General features: G+C 38.2%; 1 protein-coding gene across 6 annotated transcripts in view; it reads right to left on the minus strand.

Annotated features, from left to right (window-relative positions):
* Cnot4 (CCR4-NOT transcription complex subunit 4) overlaps positions 1 to 27,395 on the minus strand; it is a 101,682-nt gene that overhangs the window by 51,255 nt on the left and 23,032 nt on the right. For all 6 annotated transcript variants that reach the window (XM_090333359.1, XM_090333358.1, XM_090333356.1 and 3 more), the window contains exon 2: positions 5,654 to 5,918. In XM_090333359.1, the coding sequence (XP_090189485.1) occupies positions 5,654 to 5,827 (174 nt within the window). In that variant the 5' untranslated portion in view covers positions 5,828 to 5,918. The remainder of the gene's footprint in view (positions 1 to 5,653; positions 5,919 to 27,395) is intronic.

The raw sequence follows: 27,395 nt of genomic DNA on the forward strand, positions 1-27,395 counted from the left end.
GATCTAGGAGTGGGGACGTATGATTGTTGGAAAACTGTCCTATAAGAATACAAGAGTGAAGGGGCCAGGAGTTTGGCCTAGTGCTTGCCTAGCATGCATGAAGACCCGGGTTCGATTCCTCAGTACCACATACAAAGAAAAAGCCAGAAGTAGTGCTGTGGCTCAAGTGGTAGAGCTCTACCCTTGAGGAAAGCCCAAGGACGGTGCTTAGGCTCTGAGTTCAAGCCCCAGGACTGGCAAAAAAAAAAAAATAGAATAAAATTTAAAAAATACAAGAGTGAGCCAGGAGTGTAGCCTCGTGGTAGAATACTTACTTAGCATGCATGAAGCCCTGAGTTTGATTCCTTGGTACCACATACTCAAAAAAAGCCAGAAGAAGTGCTGTGGCTCAAGTGGCAGAGCGCTAGTCTTAAGCAAATGTGTCCAAGGACAGTGCTCAAACCATGAGCTCAAGCTCCAGGACTGGTACATTCCAAAAAAAAAAAAAAATCCAAGAATAGGAACAAAAGAAACAGTACCAATAAGCAAAAAGAGAAACAAGGAAGAATGAAAAGAATATCCAGAAGAGTGGGGAAGGAAAGGAAGACAAAACATGAGAAGGAGCCAGCTCGGTGGCTCATACCTGTAATCCTAACTACTAAGGAGGCTGAGACCTGAGGATCAAGGTTCAAAGCCAGCCCAGGCACAAAAGAACCTGAGCCTCTTATCTCTAATCAACCTCTAGAAAATGGGATATGGGGCTTGGCTCAAGGGTAGGGCAGTTAGTTGCCTTGAGTTGATGAGCTCAGGGACAACACCCAGGCCAAGTTCAAGCCCCATGACCCACCAAAAAAAAAACATGAGAAGAGATATCAATGTTCGAGAAGTAATATACCCACTGGCTGACAAATGAAACTGTAACCCCTCTATAAATTATCCCAACAATAAAATACAATAAAACAGTCTTTAACATAAATCTTTTATATGAGAATAACTGATTTTTATCCTTAGGAATTTTCTATTAGTTCTTTGGCTATTTCTCTCCACCCCATTTTTAGTTCACTCTTACTGCCTTTTTTTTTTTTTTTTTTTTTGGTGGGTCACAGGGTGTGAACTAGGCCTGGGTGCTGTCCCTGAGCTCTTCAGCTCAAGGCTACACCGGATGGCTTTGAACCTTGATCTTCAAATCTCATCTCAGCCTCCTGAGTAGCTAGGATTACAGGCGTGAGCTAGTGCAGCACTATGTATTGCTTTTAACAGAGATTAGAGCCTATAGTTTTATGGGTTCTATCTTCTTTTCAGACATTATATTCAGCACAATTTTTCAGCTTACTTATATTTGTTTTTGAATGAGTCCATTATCCTCTTTGTATCATCCATAAAACCTTCATTTTAAAGACCTCTTATTAGATCTTTAAAATGCATCATTTCCTTAGCTCTTTGAAAAACAATAATGACTTTTGGGGGGGAGGGTGTCAGTCTTGGGACTTGAACTCAGGGCTCTACCACTTGAGCCACAGCACCATTTTCGGCTTTTTCTGTGTATGTGGTACTAGAGAATCAATGAAAAACAATAATGACTTTTGGGGGGGGTCAGTCTTGGGACTTGAACTCAGGGCTCTACCACTTGAGCCACAGCACCATTTTCGGCTTTTTCTGTGTATGTGGTACTAGAGAATCAAACTCAGGGCTTCATGCATGCTAGGCAGGCACTCTACTACTAGGTCACACTTCCTGTCCCAATAATGGCAGTTTTAAGTCTTCAGCTTGCGTCCCTAGGTTACAATCTTCTATTTATTATTTTATAGACAACTTTCACAATGTTGATTTTCTAAACTCTGTATAAACTCTTTTGATACTTTAGAGCTCTGTTGCCTAGTTTATGAGTGATTTCTGCTTACTACAAGATACCCACTTGCAACTATTAGCAAGTCCATAGTACTAGAAATGGTGTGTCAGAGAGGAAGCAGCTGACTTCATAGAAGTTCCCTTCCTTTACAGTGCTTCTACTATTTGCCTTAAGACTCTAACCTAAATGCATAATCATCTTTCTGGCTTGGAAGACAATCTAGGAAGAGGTACACTGTCCAAAAAGAAATATAGTCATTACCTGGCTTATGAAACAGTAAACCACCCCCCCCACCACTCATCACCTTAATAATAACAATTTTTTTAATCTTAAAAGATATTTTAAGGTAATCTATCAGTATTATATGGTACTGGGGAAGGGACTCATACTGTAGCTCTAATATCATCCTCAACCAGCCAAACATCTCCCTAAGATGTTACAGCCTACTACTTGGTGTTTGTGCTACTGTATCCTTCTTGAAACTGATCCTCTTGGGAGGGTGGGAGGTGGGGGGAGGGGGGAGGGGGTAGAAAAGTGGGAGAAAATAAGGGAAGGGGAAATGTAATTACTGCCTTATGTAAGTGTAACTCCTCTGTACATCACCTTTAAAATTAAATTAAAAAAAAAAAAGAAAAAAGAAACTGGTCCTACCAGCCTTCTGTCTTTTATATTCCTCATACTTTCTAGGTTTCCTAGGGTATATTTTGATTGGTAATCAAAAATCTTAAATTTACTCAGTTTGTCTCTCTAAAATATTCCATATTTCTTCTATTCTTTCTAATGAGTTGTAGAAATTTAAGTAATCTCTTAATATATGAACACTGTGGTTTAAAACTGGGCCTAACAAAGAATTCATGAGACTCTTATTATTCCAATTAATTTGCAAAATGTCAGAAATGGGAAGCATGCCTCCAAATAGTACAGACCAGCCATGAGCTGAAAAAGCAGAGCAAAAGCCCAAGGCCTTTAGTTCAGGCTTCAATACTAGCATGCATGCACACACATGCACGCACACACATACAAACTTCATGAAGTCAACTGAATTCACAGTCCTTAGAATCCTAGGTAATCAAAAAAGTCATCACTTTTAAGTAAATTATCTTCTATGAAATCACAAAAAAAATTTAAAATATGACTAATGCTCTGAGTTCAATTTCCATTTCCTAAAATATGTTAAGCATATTCAATACTACATATTCATTATGTCACAGCTAACATCAGATATCTTTTGCATATAATATGTACTATATGTGTGTGACACTTAAATGAGCAAATTTTTATTTGTATAATGTACCTATATTTTACAATATAGGTCTTGCTTTATGCTAATTTAAGCTATTTCTTCTACATGTGCTTCCCAGAGTTTCTAAGGATCACAGGCAAATGGCTTGGCACTACTGTGCTTCACCACAGCTACAGAACCATGCCCAGCCATGGAGGCGGAGGTCTTGTGAATGTCTGCCATGTGTGTGCGTACATGCTCATACCAGGGCTTAAATTTGGAGCTTCATGTTCTCTATCAGCTTTCTAGTTCACATGTGATGCTCTACCACTTCAGACAAGCCTCTAGTTTGGCAATCTGCCATGTTTGGAGATAGTAAGTAGCGCCTTGACGCTATTCCAGACTTCTGGCCTCAAACTGTGATCTCAAAACACAATCTCCCAAGTAGTGAGGATGACTTCAGTCACTTCCCAGCTCAATAGATTTAAATAAAAATAAAACTGGAAACACAATTAAAATAGATTGCTTGTAAATACGAAAATTGAACAATAAAATCTATTCAGATTGTTTTGGGAAGAGAGGGGAAAAATGAGAGGGGATGAGATTAGTTGTATATATCATAAATACATGGAAATGTAACAAAATCTTTCCTTATGTAAGTTAATTAAAAAAATCAGAAACAAAAAACTGGGTTAATCATTGCCTTCTAGAATCTTCAAAAATGATAACAGGTAAGTTACTTTCTTCAAATTTAGAAATATAAAGCGTATTTTAGCTTTCCCCAAATTCTGAAGTAATGAACAAAAGAGCTCTTTAACCATATTATTCAAGGGAAGAAAATGTTATGTGCAGTGGTGTACCTCCACAGACTCAGCTCTGGGGAGGCTGACATGGGAGGATTGCTTGAACCCAAGAATTTAAGATCAACCTAAGCTACCCCATAGCAGAGAAAAAAAACAAAGGGAAGTTCTATAATAACAGGCACTTGTATTGACCCTTGGGCTTGTAAAATAAAATTTGTAACTTCAACCTTATTTAGTAGCTCATATTTTATATTATAACTGGATTATAGGTACTTAATAAAAACTATCTAAAAACTGGGGAACAGTAAAAATCTTTCATTTGTAATTAGAAGAGGCAAAGACAAGAATGGGAAGATACCTCTGAATCCCCAAAACACTACTGTGTTGACTCTGGACAAGTAGAAAATGGAGATGGCTTTATAAACCTAGAATTGTTAAAAGGGCTCAATAACAAGAAGATAAACAAGAAGAGTTTATCTTTGAAACCATAATTTCTTGGTCATTTTACCAACTTTGAGTAAAGATCTTTTCTCCCATTTAGTACTAGAAAATTGAAGTGATGGGCCGGGAGTTTAGCCTAGTGGTAGAGTGCTTGCCTAGAATGCACAGAGATCCGGGTTCGATTCCTCAGTACCACATACATAGAAAAAGTCAGAAATGGTGCTGTGGCTCAAGTGGCAGCATGCTAGCCTTGAGGGAAAAAAGCCCAAGGACAGTGCTCAGGTCTTGAGTTCAAGGCCCAGGACTGGAAAAAAAAAAAAAAAGAAAGAAAGAAAATTAAAGTGACCCCCTCTGTCCCCAACCCCATGTTACAAAACTTGTTCTTCTTAACAGCACTGGTGGTTCATGCCTGTAATCCTAGACTCAGGAGGCTGATGTCTGAGGATAAATCATGATTCTAAGCTAGTCAAGGCAAAAATGTCTCTGAGACTCTTCTCTTCAATTAACCATCAAAAAGCAGGAAGTTAATCTACAGATATGTTTTGATCCCTTATCACTCTTTCTTTACTTAAAATATTTCTCCTAACTCATCATTTCTCCCAAGCCTCTGGACTTCCTGCATATCTGTGTATAAGTGAGAATCACGTATGTTCTACTCATATTAACAAGGACCTAAAAATATTTACTGAACAAGTAATTTTTTTTAAAGCAGAAAGAGAACCTGCAGCTCAACTGATAAGACAAGCACCAGCCTTGAGCAAAAAGGCTGATGGAGAGCACCCTTGGCCCTGAGATCAATGCCAGTACGAACACAAAAACAACCACCACAAAAAAAAAAAACCAAAAAAACCTTGTTTTCCAATTTTATCTCATCCTATTCAATTGTATTCACTATTTCTCTAGAACAAAGCTTAAAACAGTGAGCACCAGTTTTGTTTACAAAGTTAACAAAAAAGCTAAGACTTGACATTGACTCCTAGTGCAATATTCTTTATATCTTAAAGATACAACACCACATATAATGTTGCTTGAGGTTTTTAGATTCTTTTTTTTTCCTTTTGCCAATCCTGGGGCTTGAATGCAGGATGAGGGCATTATTCTTGGGCTTTTTTCAAGACTAGCGCTCTGCCACTTGAGTCACAGTGCCACTTCTGGCTTTTTCTGTGTATGTGATACTGAGGAATCAAACTCAGGGTTTCATGCATGCTAGGTAGGCACTTTACCACGAGGTCACACTCCCAGCCTGAGGTTTTTAGAGTCTTTTAAAAGTAACTATTCATACTTATGAGATAAAGAACTACATAGCTAAAATTATAGTGAAAGAAACCTATGGAGTTAAATAACTGTGAAGTTATTTACCTTTCTACATGCAGGACAAAGCCCATTTTCGTCAGTGCGAATCCGATGCCAACAAAATCGGCAAATCTGGTAGCCACAGGTGCAAGGAAAAAAATTGATATCATCTATCTCCAAGGGCTCCATGCAAAGAGGGCATTCCACAGGGTCTTCCTTTGCATCAGGACTGCGAGACATCTTCACGTTTATTAAACAGCAGCAAAAGTTTATAATAATTTAAGGGAGAAGGAAGTTCACCACTGAGAGCTAAAATGTAGACTTTGAAGACCTGTGTAAAAAAATATATATATCATTTACTACTGGGAAAAAATGTATATTAAGCAAGCAAGAATCACATTATTGCTGGGTGCTGGTGGCTCACATTGTAATCCTAACTACTCAAAAGACTGAGGATCTGAAGCTTGAAGCCAGCCAGAGCAAGAAAATCTATGACACTCTCATCTCCAATTAATCACCAGAAAAACCAGAAGCAAAGATGTGACTCAAGAGGAAGATTGCTAGCCTTGAGCAAACATAAATTCAGGAACAGCACCCAGGTGCTGAGTTCAAGCTCCAGGACCAACATCCTCCCCCCCCGAAAAAAAAAGAGAAAGAGAAAGAGAAAGAGAAAGAGAAAGAGAAAGAGAAAGAGAAAGAGAAAGAGAAAGAGAAAGAGAAAGAGAAAGAAAGAAAGAAAGAAAGAAAGAAAGAAAGAAAGAAAGAAAGAAAGAAAGAAAGAGAAAGGAAGGAAGGAAGGAAGGAAGGAAGGAAGGAAGGAAGGAAGGAAGGAAGGAAGGAAGGAAGGAAAGAAAGAAAAAGGAATCACATTACCTACAAGAGGCTGAGGTCAGGGGATCATGGTTTGAGGGGAGCTCAGGCAAAAAGTCAATGAAACCTTATCTCAATCAATAAGAAACTGGATCTGGTAATACATGCCTGCCATTTCAGCTACTCAAGAAGCATAAATACGAAAGTCATAGTCCACACCAGTCTGAACATAATTGCAAGACCCTACTCAAAGAATAAAAGCAAAAAAGACTGGGGATGTGGTTCAAGTAATAAAACAATTGTCATGTTAACATGCACAAGGCTTAGATTCTAACCACTGTGGTCCACCTTCCCCACCAAAAAAAAAATAATGGAAGCATCTTGGAAAATGATCAAAACAGTAACTTTGTTGTAACTACAAAATGGATTTCAGAACAAATGTCTGAAAATTTCTGCATATCATGTTGAAAGGTGCTAATGGCTCCTGCCTATAATCCTAGCTACTCAGAAGTCTGAGATCTGAAGATCTCAGTCCAGGTAGATAAATCCAAATGACTTATTTGGAAGAGAAAATGTGGTTCATCTGAGCATAATAGCCAAGTGAGAGAGCATGAGGCCTTGAGTTCAAGCCCCAGTAGTGGCACCAAAAAAGAAAGGAAGAAAAGAAGAAAGAAGGGAGGGAAGGAAGGAGTAGGGGAAGAAGGGAAGGAAAAAAGAAAAAGAAAGAGAAAAAGAAAGAAATTTAATGGCACTTTTTTCCCAGATAAAACATCAAGGGCCGGGAGTTTGGCCTAGTGGTATAGTGCTTGCCTAGCATGCAGGTTTGATTCCTCAGTACCACATACATAGAAAGGTCAGAGTGGTACTTTGGCTCAAGTGGAGCTCTAGCTCTAGCTCTAGATAGAGCTCTAGCTTTGAGAAAGCCCCAAGGATAATGCTCAGAACTTGAGTTCAAGCCCCAGGACTGGCGAAAAAATAAAAAATAAATAAAAAAAGGAGGTTGGGGGGGAGGGATATGGGGACAAAAACATGAGAGGGGTATCAATGTGTGAGAAGTAATGCACCTACTACCTGACAAATGTAACTGTAACCCCACTATACATTATCCTGACCAAAACAAAAACATTGAGTACTAATCTATATCCCAAAATGTAGCACACTCTACATTATTATCTCATCTTTGAATTAAATAACTAAATAAAGCTAATAATACTCCCACTTAAGAACTATAGCAGGCTACAGAAGCGGCACTGTGGCTCCAGGGGTAGGAAGGTAGCCTTGAGCTGAAGAGCTCAGGGACAGAGCCCAGACCCTAAGTTCAAGTTCCACAATAGACCAAAAAAAAAAAAAAAAAAAAAAAACAACTATAGGAGGCTAAAATGTCACAATTTATAAGACTGCATGAAAACTAGGCATCATTATCTATGTTGTGTATTAATATAAAGCTCTTGATAGAGAAAACACAGGCTAAAATTAAACAAATATAACTCAAAATCTAATTACAATTAAATACAAATTTAATTACAAAATTAAATACAAAATTGCAAAAAACATTTTAATATCCCAAATAAATAAATTGCCTGGTGCCAATGGCACATGTCAGTAATCCTGGCTACTCAGGAGTCCAAGATCTGAGAATCTTGGTTCAAAGAAAGCCCAGGTAGACAAATCTGAGAGACACTTATCTCCAATTAACCAAGAAAAAGTTAGATGTGAAGTTGTGGGTCAAGTGGTAGAGCCCCAGGCTTGAGGTATAAAGATGAGAAAACATAACGACCTAAGTCCAAACCCCAGGGCTGGCATACATGTAGCACATACACACACACAAGCATAGGCACAGTCTGTAGTTACATTTACTCCCTAATACCACCAACGTAGAAGCTATTTATGTAGAATAGGAAATTTAATAAGTTAAAGTATATAAATAATAAAGAGCTGTGTATGTTAACTCCAACAATGTCTATTCTACAATTAAGGTTTTTTTGTTGTTGTTGTTTTGGGTATTTTTTGGTGGGTTATGGGGCTTGAACTCAGCCTGGGCGCTGTCCCTGAGCTCTTCAAATCAAGGCTACCACCTCCCCACTTAGTCCCCCTACTGTTGTCCTCAGCCCAAGGCTACCGTCCTACCCTTGAGCCAAGCCCCACTTCCGGTTTTCTAGAGCTTAGCTGAAGATAAGAGTCTCAGGTCCTTTTGTGCCCAGGTTAGCTTTGAACTTTGATCCTCAGATCTCAGCCTCCTGAGTAGCTAGGATTACAGGCATGAACCAGCTACAATTAAGTTTTTTAAAAAGAAAACAAAACCATTAAACATAAAAAAGAAAACAAAAAGATTAACATTAAGGGCCGGGAGTTTGGCCTAGTGGTAGAGTGCTTGCCTAGCATGCACGAAGACCTGGGTTCGATTCCTCGGTACCACATACATAGAAAAAAAGCTGGAAGTGGTGCTGAGGCTCAAGTGGTAGAGCTCTAACCTTGAGGAAGTCCAAGGACAGTGCTCAGGCCCTGAGCTCAAGCCTAGGACTGGCAAAAAAAAAAAAAAAGATTAACATTAAGATACAGTGAACTGGGCGGGGAGTTTGGCCTAGTGGTAGAGTGCTTGCCTAGCATGCACAAAGACCTGGGTTCGATTCCTTGGTACCACATACATAGAAAAAAGCCAGAAATGGTGCTGTGGCTCAAGTGGTAGAGCTCTAACCTTGAGAAAGTCCAAGGACAGTGCTCAGGCCCTGAGCTCAAGCTCACGACTGGCAAAAAAAAAAAAAAAAAGATACAGTGAACTCTGGGGTCTGGAAGTATGGCCTAGTGATAGAGTACTTGCCTAGCATGCCCTGGGTTCTAGTCCTTGTAATCCTAATACTTAGGAGGCTGAGATAGGAGGATAGTCATACGAAATCCAGGTGGGAGAGTCCATGAGAGTCTTATCTCCAATAAGCTACCAATAAAGTGGAGCACTGGTTCAAGTTGTGGAGCCTTGAACAAAACGAAGTTCAGGGACAGCCCAAGCCCTGAGTTCAAGCCCCAGCATCAGCAAAAAAGAAAAAGAAAAAAAGAGGAGGTAAATGGGAATATACTAATTTGGGGCTAGAAAATTTGTATTGTTGTTAAAAAGAAAAGTACATATTTTGTCATTCAAATGGTCAAATTTTAAAGAGGGAAATTATTTCCATTTCCTTTAGTAAACCTGTGATTTATGTTAATTAGAAAAAAACTTGGAGTCCTTTGGTGTTTTCTACAATTAATTTTCAATGGCCAAGTTGAAAATATCAGAATCACCTCCATACTAGCAAAGGAAAATCTGGATCTACAAACCAGACATCTTCCTGTTGCATACATGCAACCATACATACATGAATGCACAAGAGCAGGCATGCCCACACTTGGGGGGGGGGAGGGAAGAGGGTTGGGTGTTAGTTACAGAGCCTGAACTGAGGGCCTGGACCGGGCACAGTCCCTGAGCTTTTTCATCATGGCTGGCGCTCTACCGCTTTGAGCCACTTATGGTTTTCTGGTGATTCTTTGGGGATGAGAGTCTCATGGACTTCCCCTTCCTGGGCTGACTGTGAACTGCAATCCTCAGATCTCAGCTTCCTGAGTAGCTAGGATTACAGGTGTAAGCTATAAGCACCTGGCTATGAATCTATATTTAATTAACATTTTTTAACTTAGCCATCCAAAACAATGAATAGTTTTTTAAAAGATCAAATACAGGGGGCCGGGAGTTTGGCCTAGTGGTAGAGTGTTTGCCTAGCATGCACGAAGACCCAGGTTTGATTCCCAATACCCCACATACAAAAAGCTGGAAGTGGTGCTGAGGCTCAAGTGGTAGAGTGCTAGCCTTGAGAAAGTCCAAGGACAGTGCTCAGGCCCTGAGCTCAAGCCCAGGACTGGCCAAAAAAAAAAAAAAGATCAAATACAGTTCCTACCAACAGGAAACTACTTTAATGTAGTATAGCCTATACTTCTAGTATCTTTGATTATAAGACATTATCTCCTTGACTAAAGCTTATTAGAGTTTTAGTAAAATAATTCATTCAATGCTAGGAAAACAATATACTGGAATTTATAAACTAAAAATCTTTCTAGAAAGTATATTACTTGTGGCCAGGAATGGTGGCTTATGCCTGTAATCCTAGCTACAGGAAGCTGAGATCTGAGGATTGAGGTAAAAAGCCAGCCTGGGCATTAACAACTGTGAGACTCATGTTCAATTAACCACTAGAAAACCAAAAGTGGCGCTGTGGCTTAAGGAGTAAGGTAGTAGCCTTGAGCTAAAGAGCTCAGGGACAATGCCCAGGCCCAAGGGTAGGGCAGCAGCCTTGAGCTGAAGAGCTCAGGCACAGCACCCAGGGCTAGAGTTCAAGCCTTACAACCAAACAAGAGGAACAGGAGGAACAGGAGGAACAGGAGGAAGAAGAGGAGGAGGAGGAGGAGGAGGAGGAGGAGGAGGAGGAGGAGGAGGAGGAGGAGGAGGAGGAAGAGAAGGAGGAGGAAGAGGAGGAAGAGGAGGAGGAAGAAGAGGAGGAAGAGGAGGAGGAGGAGGGGGGGGTGTATATTACTTGTAAGAAAAATGATAACATTGAGTTATTTTTATTGCTTCTGCTTTTTAATTTTAAAGTTTTCAAGACTGTATATTTCTGTTTATAGCTAAGGAGAGGAACAAGGAAGCAGGAGATTCCTGTAAGATAATACAATAGGAAGCACATTTGAACACTTGTAGCACCATGAAAAGATGACACACAAGCTGATTGAACTGGTAAATGTAGGAGGGCAGACTAATGTGGCAAAACAATGAAATATAAAGAAAAAGAGCTAACTGTTCCTTCCCTCATATCTTCCATTAAGAAGCTATATAATAATGGATAAGATAGTCAAAAGTTCTTTTAGAGGACTCTCAGTACAGAAAATTTCCTAATAAAATCTCTATGAATTAAGCTTCAAAAATTATCTTTAAAATAAATTACCTCCGAATACCTTAATAAGAATTTTCACTTAAATATTTTTATTCTTAAGCCATTTTACTAACATTAAAATAAATATAAACAGAAAGAGTTTAAACAAGATATATCAAGGAACAGGTAAAGATATATATGCGCATATTTGGGGGGGGTCCTGGGGCTTGAACTCTGGGCCTGCGCTCTGTCCCTGAGCTCTTCAGCTTAAGGCTACTGCCCTATCCCTGGAGCCACAGCCCCACTTCCTGTTTTCTAGTGATTAGTTGGAGATAAAGAGTTTCATACTTTTTTAGTGTCCCCGCTGGCTTTGAACCATGATCCTCAGATCTCAGCCTCTTGAGTAGCTAGGATTATAGGCATGAGACACTGCACCCGGCTACAGGTAAAGGTATTTTCATTTTATTTATTTATAAAAATCACCAAGCAAAGCCAATGCTTTTATGCATAGTAGATGGGGCACAGATATCTATAGGATAGATATGATCAGTTTTTTTATTTCAGTAATTTTCTAGGAAAATACTCAATTTTATATATGCTATTTAGTCTTCACACTGTCTTAGTAAAAATGTAATAACAGGCTTGATAAAAAGTGTAACTGAGGATAAAATGTTAGATATAATTCAAAAAGACTGTTTACTTCAAATCCATGTCTTTTCCAATCTGATATTGTAGCTCTATATACTGATATGCAATACAATGTATTTATATCCTCTTTTACTCAAAAAGTTCAACACAGAATTAATGTAGGATCCAGTGATATCTCTCCTAGTTACCTACATGTTCATAGTAGCATTAAACACAATGGCAAAAAGATAGAATTCAATAATTCATTAATACTTTAAATAATATCACAAATTTACTCAGACATAAAAGGAATCAAATTCTGATACATTCTACAACACAGATAAACTCAGATAACATTTTATTAAGTAAAATAAGCCAAGTCACAAAAACACAAGTATTTATAATTTTACTTTTATGAGGTATCTGGAATAGGCAAACTTATGAAGGCAAGAACAGAGGTTACTTAGGGAGGGAGGAAAGATTAAAGAATTACTATTCAATGGATACAGAGTTTCTGCTTAGAATACTGAAAACTTCTTTATAGAATAATGAAAACAAAATTACAATTGTTAAATATAACAGTGCACTGAATGCACTAGGTATACATTAGGTATGTACTGAACTGCCTATTAAAAATGGATAAATGGGGGTGAGAGTTTGACCTAGTGGAAGAGTGCTCACCTAGAACACACGAAGACCTGGGTTTGATTCCTCGGTACCACATACATAGAAAAAGCCAGAAGTGGCACCATGGCACAACTGGCAGGTGCTAGCTTTGAGCAAGAAGTGTCCAACAACAATGCCTAGGCCCTGAGTTCAAGCCCCAGAACTGGCAAAAAAAAGGGGGGGGGGACCGGGAGCGTGGCCTAGTGGTAGAATGCTCGCCTAGCATGCATGAAGCCCTGGGTTTGATTCCCTGGAACCACATACACAGAAAAGTCTGGAAGTGGCACTGTGGCTCAAGTGGCAGAGTGCTGGTCTTGAGCAAAAAGTGTCGCAGGACAATGCCCAGGACCTGAGTTCAAGCCCCAGGACTGGCAAAAAAAAAGATAAATGGCAGTTATGCTACAAATATTTTATCAAAACAAAAAAATCAATATACCCAATGTTTAAGTATAGTACATAATAAAAATACCTTTGAAAAAATTTAAGTATTGACTGCCCTATTTAAATTAATCCATGATATATACACCTTGTTTTCCAAATAGCATCTAAAAGTTAAGTATTTTATGTTTTTCTTGACTGTTTTTATAATTATGAAATTGTTTACTTAATATAAGCTATTCTTACTACAACAGAAATGTCAGGAAAGCTGAGAAGTTAATGGGGGGCACATTTATGATAACACAACACGTAGCTTACTGTTAGTAAAAAGTATGCACTCACAGACTCAAATGATGGACTGTTTTATCAGTTGTCACTCTTAAAACTGATCCCTGAAGAAGAGTCAAAAAATGAAGAGAGTGTGGTGAGGAAAAAATATTATAACAAAGCCAGGTGTGGTGGCTCATGCCTGTAATCCTAGCTATTCGGGAGGCTGAGATCTGAGAATCTAGGTTTAAAGCCAGCCTGGGCACAAAAGGACAAAAAATACCTGAGACTCTTATCTCCAATTAACTTCTAGAAAATGGGAAGTGGGGCCTGGCTCAAGGGTAGGGCGGTAGCCTTGAGCTGAAGAGCTCAGGGACAGCACCCAGGCCGAGTTCAAGCCTCGACTGACCAAAAGAAAATTGTAACAAATAAAATGAATCCTATATTTCTATGCAAAGTAATAATACATAACTGGCTAGATTTACAGAAGGATAAAGTAAAATACCATGATATTTGAAAGGAAGGTGAAGTAAAATCATCTACTACTAAAGATAGTAGTAAGTACAATGTGAAAAACAGTCACATATTCCTCTGTGATCCACTAATTCTATCACCTTAGAGAAACAACAGCCCGTGTATATGAAGAACCATGTACAAATGGAGTACAGTCAATCATAGCAAAATTTGAACTCAAATGCCTCCATCAATGGATAAAAAGGTAAAGTTAGTTTTATAACTAAATGAAGCTGTACATACCAATATTGAATGAAAAAAATCAAACGAAGTTTTTCTATGATTTTTATATTTTAAAAGAAATGTTATCTATATAATTACATGTACAAAATTATAGAAAAAAGAAAATTAGAAACAGTAGAAAATAAAGAGAATGGTAGGAACTGGAAATCTGAACTTTGGCTATGTTCTTTACAAAGTGATTATGTATTTCATCTCTAACTACAAATTAATTTTTTGAAACTTTTTAAGGGATAATCAACTTTGGAATGTAAAGACAATGCTTATTTTGTTCTTCTCTGTACCACAGACATATGAAGGAAATTATGGACAAAACTACACAGAACCGTGCATATAACAGTAATTTGAAGAACAAACACAAAAACAGTGCTTGTCACTTATTAGGGCTATAAGCTGTTTGATTTTCCTCTATTTTCCAGTGTTCAGAAATGAACATTTACTTTTCTAATAGAAAAAAAAATATATTGAACAAGTAAAACTAACAACAACAACAAAAAAGAATCAACAGCAATTTGTTTCCTGTTAATGCTTTCCTAGAGTACAACAGGCTTCAAAATTAAAGGCTAAGACTGATTTGGAAGTGTTAATAAGATTAAATCAAATCTGTACAAAATCAAAGCAGAGACTAGTGTACCCCATTAGTGCAAGATATGAGGAGAGTTGCCTAAATCAATGTATTCTCTTTCTTTCCTTTTTTTTGGGGGGGGTGGCGTAGTTCATGGAATTTGAACTCTGACCCTGAGCTGAGCTTAAGGCTATTGCCCTATCCCTTGAGTCACAGCACCACTTCTGGTTTTCTGGTAGTTAATTGGAGACAAGGGTCTCACAGACTTTAGTGCCTGGGCTGGCTTTTAACTGTGAGCCTCAGATCTCAGCCTCCTGAGTAGCTAGGATTACAGATGTGAGCCACTGCGCCCAGCTCAATATATTTTCAATTCTGGTTGGGAGGGATAGGGAGGATGTTGAAAAGGGTGATATTAATCAAGATGCTTATAAACTGATTTGTTGAATAGTAACCCCTTTGTGCAACTATTTCAAGATGGTAAAAATATAACTGAAAAAAAATAGTTCTTCTAGTTAGGGAAAAAAGCATCTGATAAAGCCATGCCTGTTTTAAAGTATATAAATACTAGTCCAGAAACATACTTGAAGCAAACAGATCCACATATCATGAGCTTTTCCCTTTCAGTTAATCAGGACTTACAACTTTGTCCTTTCAGAAATATCTGTTTATCAAGATATAGTATAACAGTACTAAAAGACAAAACAAAAATTAATTCAAGAAGATCCTATAAAACATGCACCTGGCAGGAGTGGGTGGCTCATGCCTGTAATCCTAGTTACTCAGGAGGCTGAGATCTGAGGATTGTGATTCAAAGATAATCCAGCACGAAAGTCCATGGGACTCTTATCTACAATTAACCACAAGAAAACCAAAAGTGGCGCTGTAGCTCAAGAGGCAGAGTGCTAGCCTTGAGCTGAAGACCTCAGAGGCAGCACCTAGGCCCAGAGTTCAAACCTCATGATCAACAAAAGCAAAAAACAAAAACATGTACCTTGCGGTCTGAACTACTTGGGAAGTTGATGCAAGAGGACTGTTTTGAGTGTGAATTCAAAACCAGACTCAGCAACACAGTAAGTCACTTACTCAAAATAAAAAAAAAAGACACACACACACACACACACACACACACCTGCATTCCTAGCACTAGGGAGGCTGAAGCAGAAGAATCGCAAGTCAGCATAGGCTACATAGCAAATCCTGTTTCCATTCAATTAAAACGGGGGAATGGCAAGATGAAACACTAAATTGAGCTACAGGGACTACTTTGGACCTGTAAGTACATCCTATTTAATCTGGTTAAATGAAGTCTGTTTCTTTAACTAATTTAAATGTTATCCAGTCACTCATTTTCTATCACCTCCTAAATTCTGATCCCAGATGGTATCAAGTGTTCTTCCTTTTATCAAGAGACCACTGCCAATTCATCTACCTTTCAAGACCCCACTTCAGTGGTTCCATTTCAACTGTTTTGCCTGAGGGAGGCATGGAAGTGAAACATAGCAGAATGAGGCAGAATTCACAAAGAGAAGAGGCTGTCTGGTTTGAGTGATTTTCTAAGAAAAATGGACTTTAAAAATATTAAAAACAGAGGAATCAAAGCTTACATATGTAAATTTCCTGAAATTTTCAGAATTTTTCATCAGCTTTCTAGATATGTTGCCATGCACACATTCAGGATAAAATTAAATAACTATTAATAAAGTTTTAAGGAGCCTAGAGTACAAAAAAAATAACTATTACTTTTTGTTCCTGCCTAATCTCCAAGTATGCCTCATTTCTTTTTTTCTTTTTGTGGGTCATGGGGCTTGATCTCTGGGTCTGGCTTCTGTCCCTGGCCTGTTCAGCTCAAGGCTACCGCCCTACCCCTGAGCCTAGGCATTGTCCCTGAACTCTTCAGCATAAGGCTACTGCCCTACCCCTGGAGCCACAGCCCCAATTCCAGTTTTCTAGTGGTTAATTGGAGATAAGAGTCTCAAGGACTTCAGTGCCCGGGCTAGCTTTGAACCTCGATCCTCAGATCTCAGCCTCCTGAGTAACTAGGATTACAGGCCTGAGTCACCGCACCCAGCTAGTATGTCTTATTTCTACTGTGACTCAGTAAAATCTAGAATGTTAACAGGCTTACACTATAAAATTAAAATAGTATAGTCAAGAATCCTCTGATCTACGTACAACTGGTTCATTCTTATTTCCAACAGAAAAATGTTTATCAAAGTAATAGTCATGTAGGAAGTCTAAAAAGAAAATGAATACATCAGAATGTTTTAAAGAATAAAACATTTTATGAGTTTTAAACTCTCATTTCCAGCACAAGTAGAAATGTTTCTCCATTTTTTTAATAATTCTGGTATACTGAAAAAAATCCTTGCTAAGACTTTAAAAATAAGTAAATAAACTTAAAAAGAGGAGTCATACATTCTGCAAACATAATGGGATGAAGTAGTAGAGCAGGCCTGTAACCTCAGTATTTGAGAGGAAAGAGAGGATCTAAAAGAGTTCAAAGGCAGTTTGGGATACAAGGTAAGATCATGTCACAAAAGCAAAAACAAAACAAAGCAAAACAAAAACAAGGAACTGGATGGGAATATTGCTTAGTGATAGCATGCTTGTCTAGCATGAATGAAGCCCTGGGTTTGATTTCTTCGTACCACATAAACATTGAGCAAAAGAAGATCAGGGACAGTGCCCAAGCCCCGAGTTTAAGCCTCAGGACTGGCAAAAAACAAAACAAAACAAACAAGCAAACAAACAAACAAAAAAAAAAAACAAAGAACTAAGAATGAAATTAGTGTAAGGTGCTTATTAAAGACCTGCATTTGATTTCTTGCATGGCAAGGGGAAAAAAAGCAAACAAAAAAGAAACCCTGTACCACTGGCAAAAAACATACCTGTAACCCTAGCTACTAGAGAGACTTAGAATGAGAGTATTGTGGTTTGAGGCCAGCCAGGGCAGAAAAGTTGACAATTCCCTTGTTAACATCACATACCACTCAGCATTTCACCATATTTTTCAGACCAGGAAAAATAGGTAAGCTGTCTGCAAAACCTGCAATACATATAAAAGCTTTAATGCACAAAATAGTAATTTTTAAGAAAGAAAATTAGATGTTAACTATACAACTTGTAAGTGGGGATGGAAGCAAAAAACTGGGAGAATACTAGGGAAGGGTGGCATTGTACAATAAGAAATGTACTCTTACATAACCCCTCTGTGTATCACCTTTATAATAATCTTTTTTTTTTAATATTAAACACATGAACTAAACAGAACCCTACGCTCATCAAAGACCAGTGGAGAATTTGCCTAAAGAGTAGCCACTGCAGGGCTGGGAGTTTGGCCTAGTGGTAGAGTGCTTGCCTGTTATGCACGAAAAGCCAGGTTCGATTCCTCAGTACCACATACATAGAAAAGCCAGAAGTGGTGTATGGGCTCAAGTGGTAGAGCTCTAACCTTGAGGAAGCCCCAGGACAGTGCTCAGGCCCTGAGTTCAGTCTCCAGGACTGGCAAAAAAAAGAAAAAGAAAAAGTATTTATCATCCCAGTAGATTCTAAAAAGTTACTTGATAAAAGTTCAATAAACAGAAAAGCCTCCTAAATCATTGATATCCATCCTAATACAACTTAATGATGGAATTCTAAAGGTATTCTCACTAAAATTAGGAAAAATGCAGGGGTCTATCATAATTTATTTGAGGCACTCACTGGAAGTACCAATATTATTTGTTCAACCAGCTGAATGTTTAAAGATGGTGGTTCTCACCTTTAATTTCAACTATTGGGGAGGTGGAAATCAATAGGATCCCTCCTTAAAACTAGCCTGGACAACTGTCACTGTCTGAGCTCAAAATCTTGGCAATTATTGTTGAGGTAAGGTGGTATCTTAGGGTTGTTTTTATTTGCATTTCCTTTATGACCATGGATGATGAACATTTTCTCATATGCTTTTCTCCATTTTAATCTCTTCTTCTGATAAGTCTCTCTTTAGTTCCCTTGCTCATTTAGTGAATGGTTTGCTGGGTTTGGGGGGGATTAGTGTCTTGAGTTCCCTGTAGATACTGGATATTAAGCACTTGTCAGATGTATTATTGGTAAATATCTTTTCCCAGTTGGTTAATTGTCTCTCTACTTTTGCGACTATGCTTTTATCTGTGCAGAAACTTTTTTATTTTTAGATAGTCCCATTTATCAAGTCTCTCTCCAATTTGTTGTGACCCTAGGATTCTGTTCAGGAATCTTTTGCCTGGGCCTATGAGTTCCAGTGTCTCTCCTACTCTATCATGTAGCAGTTTCACAGTTTCCGGTCTGGCATTGAGGTCTTGGATCCATTTTGAGTTAATGCTTGTGCATGGCGAAAGGCTAGGGTCAATTTTTAGTTTCCTGCATGTGGCTGCCCAGTTTTGCCAGCACCAATAACTGAATAGACTGTCATTGTTCCACTGAATGTCTTTGGCTCCTTTATCAAATACAAGTTGACTATAGGTATGTGGATCTATTTCTGGGACTTCTGTTCCACTGATCTTCTGGTCTGTTTTGTGCCAATACCACGTGGTTTTTGTTATTATGGTTCTCTAGTAGAGTTTGAAGTCTGGTATTGTAATACCACCAGCATTGATCTTTTTGCCTAGAATTGTTTTGGCTATTCTAGGTTTTTTGTTGTTGTTCCATATGAACCTTTGGATTTTATCTTCTATTTCAGTAAAGAATGTCTTTGGGATTTTGATGGGGATTGCATTGAATTTGTATAACAATTTTGGCAGTATAGCCATTTTCATTATGTTGGTTCTCCCTAGCCATGAGCATGGGATGTCTTTCCATTTCCTAGTATCCTCTTTAATTTCTTTTATTAGACTTTTATAGTTTTCATTAAGTAATTCCTTTACATCTTTGGTTAATTCCTCAATATTTTATTCTTTTGGGGGCTATTGCGAATGGGATCATTTTCTTGATTTGCCTTCTATTTTTATATTGTTGGTGTACAAGAAGGCTACTGACTTCTGAAGGTTAATTTTGTGTCCTGCCACTTTGCTAAAGTGGTTTATTAATTCTAGGAGTTTGGGAGTGGAGTTTGTTGGGTCACTCAAGTAAAGGATCATGTCATCTGCGAATAGGGATAGCTTAATTTCTTCTTTCCCTATGTGGATCCTTTTGATGTCCTTTTCTTGCCTTATTGCTCTGGCTAAGGCTTCCAGCACTATATTGAAGAGAATTGGAGAGACTGGGCATCCCTGTCTAGTTCCTGATTTTAAGGTAAATGGTTCTAGTAGGAGACTCCAAACAATGAAAGCAAAACAGGTTGGTATCATGTTCACATGGTAAGTAGAACACCTGTATAGCAAACTCAAGATCTAAATTCAAACCTCAATACTAGAAAAAATAAACAAACCTTTAAGACTAAAGGCTGAAGATGCAGCTTATGGTAGTGTCTTGTCTAGTATATATAAGAGTTTGGATTCAATCGTGACCAACACAGGAAAAAAAGAAAGAAAAATAACTTGTCACTCACAATCTCATATTGCATTATTATGAATTACCTATATACCTATTATCCAGTATGTATACTGAATAAATTGTATATACTTACCCTTTTTTTTTTCTTTCTTTTTTTTTTTTTGGTCAATCCTGGGCCTTGAACTTAGAGCCTTTGACACTTTGCTCAAGGCTAGTGCTCCACCACTTGAGCCACAGCACTATTTCGGCTTTTTCTGTGTATGTGGTACTGAAGAATCGAACCAAGGGCTTTGTGCGTGCTAGGCAAGCACTCTACCACTATGCTACACTCCCAGCCATACCCTTTTTTTTTCTAGGGGAAAAGAAAAGGTAACAATCCACAATTTGGCTCTCCAAGTCCTCCATGCAATTAACATCCTTCCTGGGTTATGGCTCTCAATGCAAAATAATCTAGTACACAGATGTCCTACAATTTATTTCCTGTCTAAACACTGGCTTCAAAGTAAGCAGTATTGTAACAAACATACCATGTTTGTTCCATTTATGTTAACTATAACTGCAAATGCTATAATGTTGAGTAGCCTGAGATGTTTCAATATGCCCACATATAACTTTCACTTTTTTTTTCCTTCAAAAGCAAGATTGTAGTTATTTAGCTTTGAAGGCCATATGCAATCTGTTGCAAATTCTTTGAATTTCACAATAGTGAAAAGATCATTTTTAGCTCATGCAGATAAAAAAACAAAAAGGATGTGGCCTGAGATCATAATTTGCTGACTTTTGAGGGTAGAGGGGGAGTGAGCGGACAGTTGAAAAAGGTTTCCTTGTACAGCTTAGGCTGGCTTTGAACTTTTGATCCTCATGCCTCCAAAGGCTAGCATTATAGATGTGTTACCACTATGCCCAGTTCTTGATCCTTTACAGGATTTTCTACAAAAATCCATGAAGACATATTCCAGAATTTTAGGTGATATATACCAATCACGGCACCTTAATCTAGTGTCTAGAATAATTTTCATTTTTAGGAAAATTTGGGGGGGCTAAATTCTGGGCCTGGGCGCTGTCCCTGAGCTCTTCAGCACATGGGTACTGCCCTATCCCTGACCACAGCTCCACTTCCCAGTGTCTAATGGTTAACTAGAGATTAGAGTCTCACAGACTTTAGTGCCCAGGCTGGCTTTGAACTGCCATCTTCAGATCTCCGCCTCCTGAGTAGCTAAGATTACAGGCGTGAGCCACTGCACCTAGCATAGGAAAATCTTATTTTCAAAAGATTATCTCATTTTAAACTCCCATATGAATAGGTAATTGAAATGATTTCATTTAGAATATTATAAAAACTAGTATATGCCCACACATATAATGAACATATCAGAAGTCTTCTAACATTCATAACTCTTCAATTACTTTATCAAATATTCAGCAGATAACTCTCTAAGGGTTTCTGCTAACAAACTCAATATATCCAAGTATCACTATACAAAGTAGCTCATATCACAGGGTATCTTCACATTCTATCCCCATCTTAGTACCAACTTATTTCTGTTGTACCCATAAGTCTTTAGAAATAGCAGGCAGAGAAAATACAATGGACGTATTAATTTTCAGTATTTTCCTATTTTCAATATTATAATTATAGCAGCTTCAGCAAATCCTACTCTTTAAAACAATAATGGTAAGACTGGTAAGTTCAAAAGAATTCATAACAAAAGATTATCTGTCTTATGAATATATTTGCTTTACAGTTTCGGTTCCTTTGTGAAAAAAAAAACTACTAGGAAAGCAATGCTTGGAGGACAAAGGAAACTAAAAAAAAGAGGAATAGAGGAATATATTTAAATAGAACAAAAGGAGGTAAACTGAACAGATATAGAAAAGGAAATAGAGAATTCTATAGCTTTCTTTACAAAGGCTTTCTTTCCTATATATTGACAAACTTACATTCAAGTTTTACTTATCTGGAATTGGAGATACTAAATTACAGCTTATGTATTAGACTGCTACTGACATAGCAAAGTCATTGAAAATTCTTTGGAAGACAGCTGACTTATAAAGTACACAATAATTCTGGTTTCTAAGTTGCTGGTCTCTAGTTTTAAGAAACTATTTCAATAATAGGGCAGTTCAACTTTTTATTCATTAACACGTTTAGCTTACCTAAATATGTAAATAATCTCATCAGATATCACATTGATACAGGATATTTTTCTATTCGGAAAAGGAGTAGAAAAACTCCCCTTATATTCCACCCATATCAGATGTGTGTATTCATTCACATAATGGCTATCACTCCTACATGACAACTCACATTTTTGTGATAGAGACAACTAATTTATAATTATATAGCCCAGGGGCCGGGAGTTTGGCCTAGTGGTTAAAGTGCTTGCCTAGCATGCATGAAGACCTGGGTTTGATTCCTCGGTACCACATACAAAGAAAAAAGCCGGAAGTGGTGCTGAGGCTCAAGTGGTAGAGCTCTAGCCTTGAGAAAGTCCAAGGACAGTGCTCAGGCCCTGAGCTCAAGCGGGGTGTGGTGGCTGGTGCCAGATCTCAGAAGGCTGAGATCTAAGGACTATGGTTCAAAGCCAGCCCAGGCACTAAAGTCCATGAGACTCTTATCTTCAATTAACTACCAGAAAACAAAGTGGCGCTGCAGCTCAAGGGGTAGGGCTGAAGAGCTCAGGACAGTGCTCAGGCCCAGAGATCAAGTCCCATGACCAAACAAAACAAAAGACAACAAAAACAAATGCAAAAACAATTATGGCTTCGCTAATGCATGTTTTTGCTTTAGTTAATGCCAAGCAAACAAAAAAAGACAGGGAATTTATAAATTCAGTCAGCAATTTTCCCTATATGTTATATACACGCTACTGTGTAACATGAATAAGTTTTACTATGCTTTAAATCACTTAAGAAGAACATTAATTCAAAAAGGTATTTTTTTCCCCTGAAGGTTCATCTTCTGAATTTCTTTTCTTTCCTCTCCCCCAGTGGTGGGTCTTGAACTCAGGGCTTAGGTGTTGTTCCTGAGCCTTTTTGCTCAAGACACAGCCCTACTTTCAGTTTTATGGTAACTAATTGGAGATAAGAGTTTCACAAGCTTTCCTGCCAGGGCTGGCTTTGAACTGTAATCCTCAGATTTCAGCCTCTTAAGTGGCAAGAATTACAAGCATGAACTACCACCAGCACCCTGCTTGTACTTTCTTTTATTTTTTGTCAGTTGTAGGGCTTGAACTCAGGGTCCCAGAGTTTTATTGTTGCAGACTAGTGTTTTACCACTCTGAACCACAACACCACTTCTGGTTTTCTGGCAGTTAGTTAGAAATAAAAATCTCAGAGACTTTTCTGTTCAGGCTGGCTTTGAACTGTGATCCTCAGATTTCAGGCTCCAGAGTAACTAGAATTAAATGAATGAGCCACCAGACTTCTCCTGTGTTTTTTTTATGCAAAACAGTAAAATTTTCAAACTTGAACATTTTTTTTGACAGTACTAAAGTAAGAACTCCAGGCTTTGTGCTTGTTGCTAGGCAGGTCTCTAACACTTGAACCACTCCACTAACCCTCTCCATTCAGAAAAACAAGAAGTTATCTTAATTCCTGAATGATTTACCTATAACTACCCACTGAGGGACTATTAAATTAATTCTCATTTTCACACATCACATAAGAATAATGGATATAATGCTATGGTAGTAAAGAAAATTTGAAGGTTAAAAAAAATTTAAAAAAGACTAAAGCTCACCTGAGGAAAATTGTCATTTTTAAACACTGCTTTTTTTTTTTTTTTTTTTTTGCCAGTCCTGGGGCTTGAACTCAGGGCCTGAGCATTGTCCTTGGGCTTTCTCAAGACTAGAGCTCTACCAATTGAGCCACAGCACCACTTCTGGCATTTTTGTATATATACAGTACTGAGGAATTAAACCCAGGTCTTTGTGCATGCTAGGCAAGCACTCTGCCACCAGGCTAAATTCCTAGCCTAAACATTACTTTTAAAGTGTGTGTGTGTGTGTGTGTGTATCTATCTATTTATGTATAGATAGATACACACATATATGTATTTGTGTACATGTATAAAATATCCAAAAAAAATGTATGTCAAGGGCTGGGAGTTTGGCCTAGTGGTACAGCGCTTGCCTAGCATATATGAAGACCTGGGTTCATTCCTCTGAGCATCATACATTAAAAAAAAAAGCTGGAAGTGATGTTGTGGCTCAAGTAGTAGAGCGTTAGCCTTGAGAAAGCTCAAGGACAGTGCTCAGGCCCTGACTTCAAGCCCCAGGACTAGCAAAAAAAAAAAAAAAAAAAAAAAAGTATGTCAAACTAACAAGATGAGTTCTCTAGGATGGGTTTAACAGAGACTGTATAGCCGGGCCCTGGCAGCTCACGTCTAGAATCCTACCTGCTCAGGAGGCTGAGATCTGAGTGTCTGGGCAGAAAAGTCCATGAGACTTTTTTTTTTTTGGTCAGACATGGAGCTTGACTCTGGGCCTGAGCACTGGCCCTGAGTAATTCAGCTCAAGGCTACCGCCCTACCCCTTAAGCCACAGCACCACTTTCAATTTTCTAGTAGTTAATTGGAGATAAGAGTCTTAGTGCCCGGGCTGGGTTGGGCTGCCTTTGAACCTTGATTCACCGACCTTAGCCTCCTGAATAGCTAGTATTACAGGCGTGAGCCACCATGAACACCTTCCATGAGACTTTTATCTCCAATAAAAAACTACTCTGAAAAAGCTGGAATTGCACTTTGGTTCAAGTAGTAAAGTGCTAGCCTTAAGCACAAAGCGGTTCAGGGACAGTGCTAGGTCCTAAATTCAAACCTCTGGACTGGCAAAAAAATAAAAAATAAACAAGACAGAGACTGTATATATACTTTAACTTTATGTAATACTTAAATAATTAAAGGTAATTTTTAAAAACACATTCAATGTCACTCATATTATGTAAATGTCCAAAGACAAGAAGTTCAAATTCAAATTTATATTTATCAAATTGATTTAAAGAAGAGCTTTAAATTAAATATCTAGAGAAAACTCTTTTCTCTTAAGTATTTTCCCATTTCTAGAGAAAACTATCAGTGTCCCATAAAACTGAAGTTTATCACTTTTACAACAATAAACTCTATTAAAACACATTCATGTTAAATATAATATTAAGAACTGATGATAATGGTGGTGGTGACAGTGGTGTTGTTGGAGGGAGGAGAAATATTACTAATTAATAAATCTACTATACACACTCAGTGAACTTCATTCTGTGCACACAGGCAAATGTCATTTTCTCCCAAATTTAAAAATACACTAGGTATGCTCTAAACATAGCTGTGCAAACTAATGCTGAAATGTGTCTACACCATGCTGCCACTAGTTTCGTACCATTACTATGAGTCAACCTTCATTAGTCAACAGTTCATGAAGTAAAGATGTAAAATTCCTCAAGACTAAACAGCTGAAGAAAACACCATATCAAAGTGATACAGATGGAGATTAAGACAGGGAGGAAATAGTATGCTGCTGTTTAAATTAAGCAACATACTTCCTTTTTACTTTCTTTACAAATCTTGTAGAAAACTGAAATTAGGTGTATAATAACAATGGAAAATGAACAATTTGGACAAATTTATAGAGTTTAAGGACTATTCTAAAAGGAAGACAGACTGTATGTTAAGACAAGTCTACTGTGATTCCCAGAGCTGCTCTAGATCATTCAAAACTGGCTGAATTATTTAATACCTCATACTTTTCCAGGCATGATCATCACTTAGATGAACATATATAGTGTTCAGAAGAGATGGGAAGTCAGATAAAACATAAAAATTTCATAGTCAAGGGCTGGGAATTTGGCCTCATGGTACAGTGCTTGCCTAGCATGCACAAAGACCCAGGTCTGATTCCTCAGTACCACACACATAGAAAAAAGCCAGAAGTGGTGCTGTGGCTCAATTGGTAGAGCTCTAGACTTGAGTGCTTGACTAGCATGCACGAAGACCCGGGTTCAATTCCTCGGCACCACACACATAGAAAAAAGCCGGAAGTGGTGTTGAGGCTCAAGTGGTAGAGCTCTAGCCTTGAGAAAGTCCAAGGACAGTGCTCATGCCCTGAGCCCAAGCCCAGGTCTGGCTGGGTGCAGTGGCTCACACCTATAATCCTGAATACTCAGGAGGCTGAGATCTGAGGATCTCGGTTCAAAGCCAGCCCAGGCACTGAAGTCTGTGAGACTCTTATCTCCAATTAACCACCAGAAAACCTAAGTGGCACTGTGGATCAAAGGATTAGGATGGTAGCCTTGAGCTGAAGAGCTCAGGGACAGCACCCAGGCCCAAAGTTCAGGTCCCAAAAACCACACAAAATTTAAAAAAAAAAGTGACAGTCATATATATTTAGCATTTTAAAGGCTTGAAACTGAATGACACTATCTGGGCTTTGTGATTTGTATGAACACTCCTTCCCCCCCCCAAAAAAAATTGCTTCCTTTTAAGCTAATTAATTAGATCAAGTTTTCTGTCATTTGCAACAAAGAGTTCTAACATATCCTCTTCATTGAATCTTTACTCTTGAAGAAGCCGAGTAAAAATGTAAATCTGATTATTTTCTTCTATTTTTACCACTTCTCTGGCATATCTGGTTGTTTATAGCATTGCCTTTTAATTCATCTCTCACCACCATTTCACTCTATCATTATGCTCCAAATTTTGAAAAATCTACTAAAATGACTGGGATTTTTGGTGGCAGAGACAGAACTCATCATCATATATGCGCTATGAACATCCTCTATAACTAAACTACATTTCCAGTCCCAGACAAAAATGATGTTTCAGGAAACAAAACTATCAAGTGTTACCAAGTTACAGACAGAACATAAAAAGTCCTGAAAACAAACTATCAGTCAATATATACTTTCCCTTCTTTCAACATACATATAATCCTGAGTTATATTATTTTACAACTATCTTATGCTATAAAGGATAATCTTGTCACTCTAATCTTGTATACAATAGTGCCGTGAAGGCAGTGCTCCTACACCTAGCAGAGTTGGAAGGCAGATTTATTAGCCAAGAAACTGCTGTATAAAATGTTTTAAGTGATTCTCATTGTAAGTATGTCATGAAGAAAGCACCTCACAGCACTTATTACTTTCAAACTAAGACTATAATATATGGATAGCCGCAAACTAATGAAACTGGCAAGTTATTTAAAACTGGAAACAAAGGTAAAAGTTTAAGATGTATCTATGAAGCCAGGCACCAGTGATTCCTGCCTGTAATCCCAGCTACTCAGGAGGCTGAGATCTGAGGATTGAGGTTCAAAGCCAACTCGGGTATAAAAGACATGAGATTCTTATCTCCAATTAACCACCAGGAAACTGGAAGTGGTGCTATAGCTCAAGTGGTAGAGCACTAGCCTTGACC

Source organism: Megascapheus bottae, chromosome 5, assembly GCF_031878675.1.
Source record: "Megascapheus bottae isolate mThoBot1 chromosome 5, mThoBot2.hap1, whole genome shotgun sequence".
NCBI lineage: Eukaryota > Metazoa > Chordata > Mammalia > Rodentia > Geomyidae > Megascapheus > Megascapheus bottae.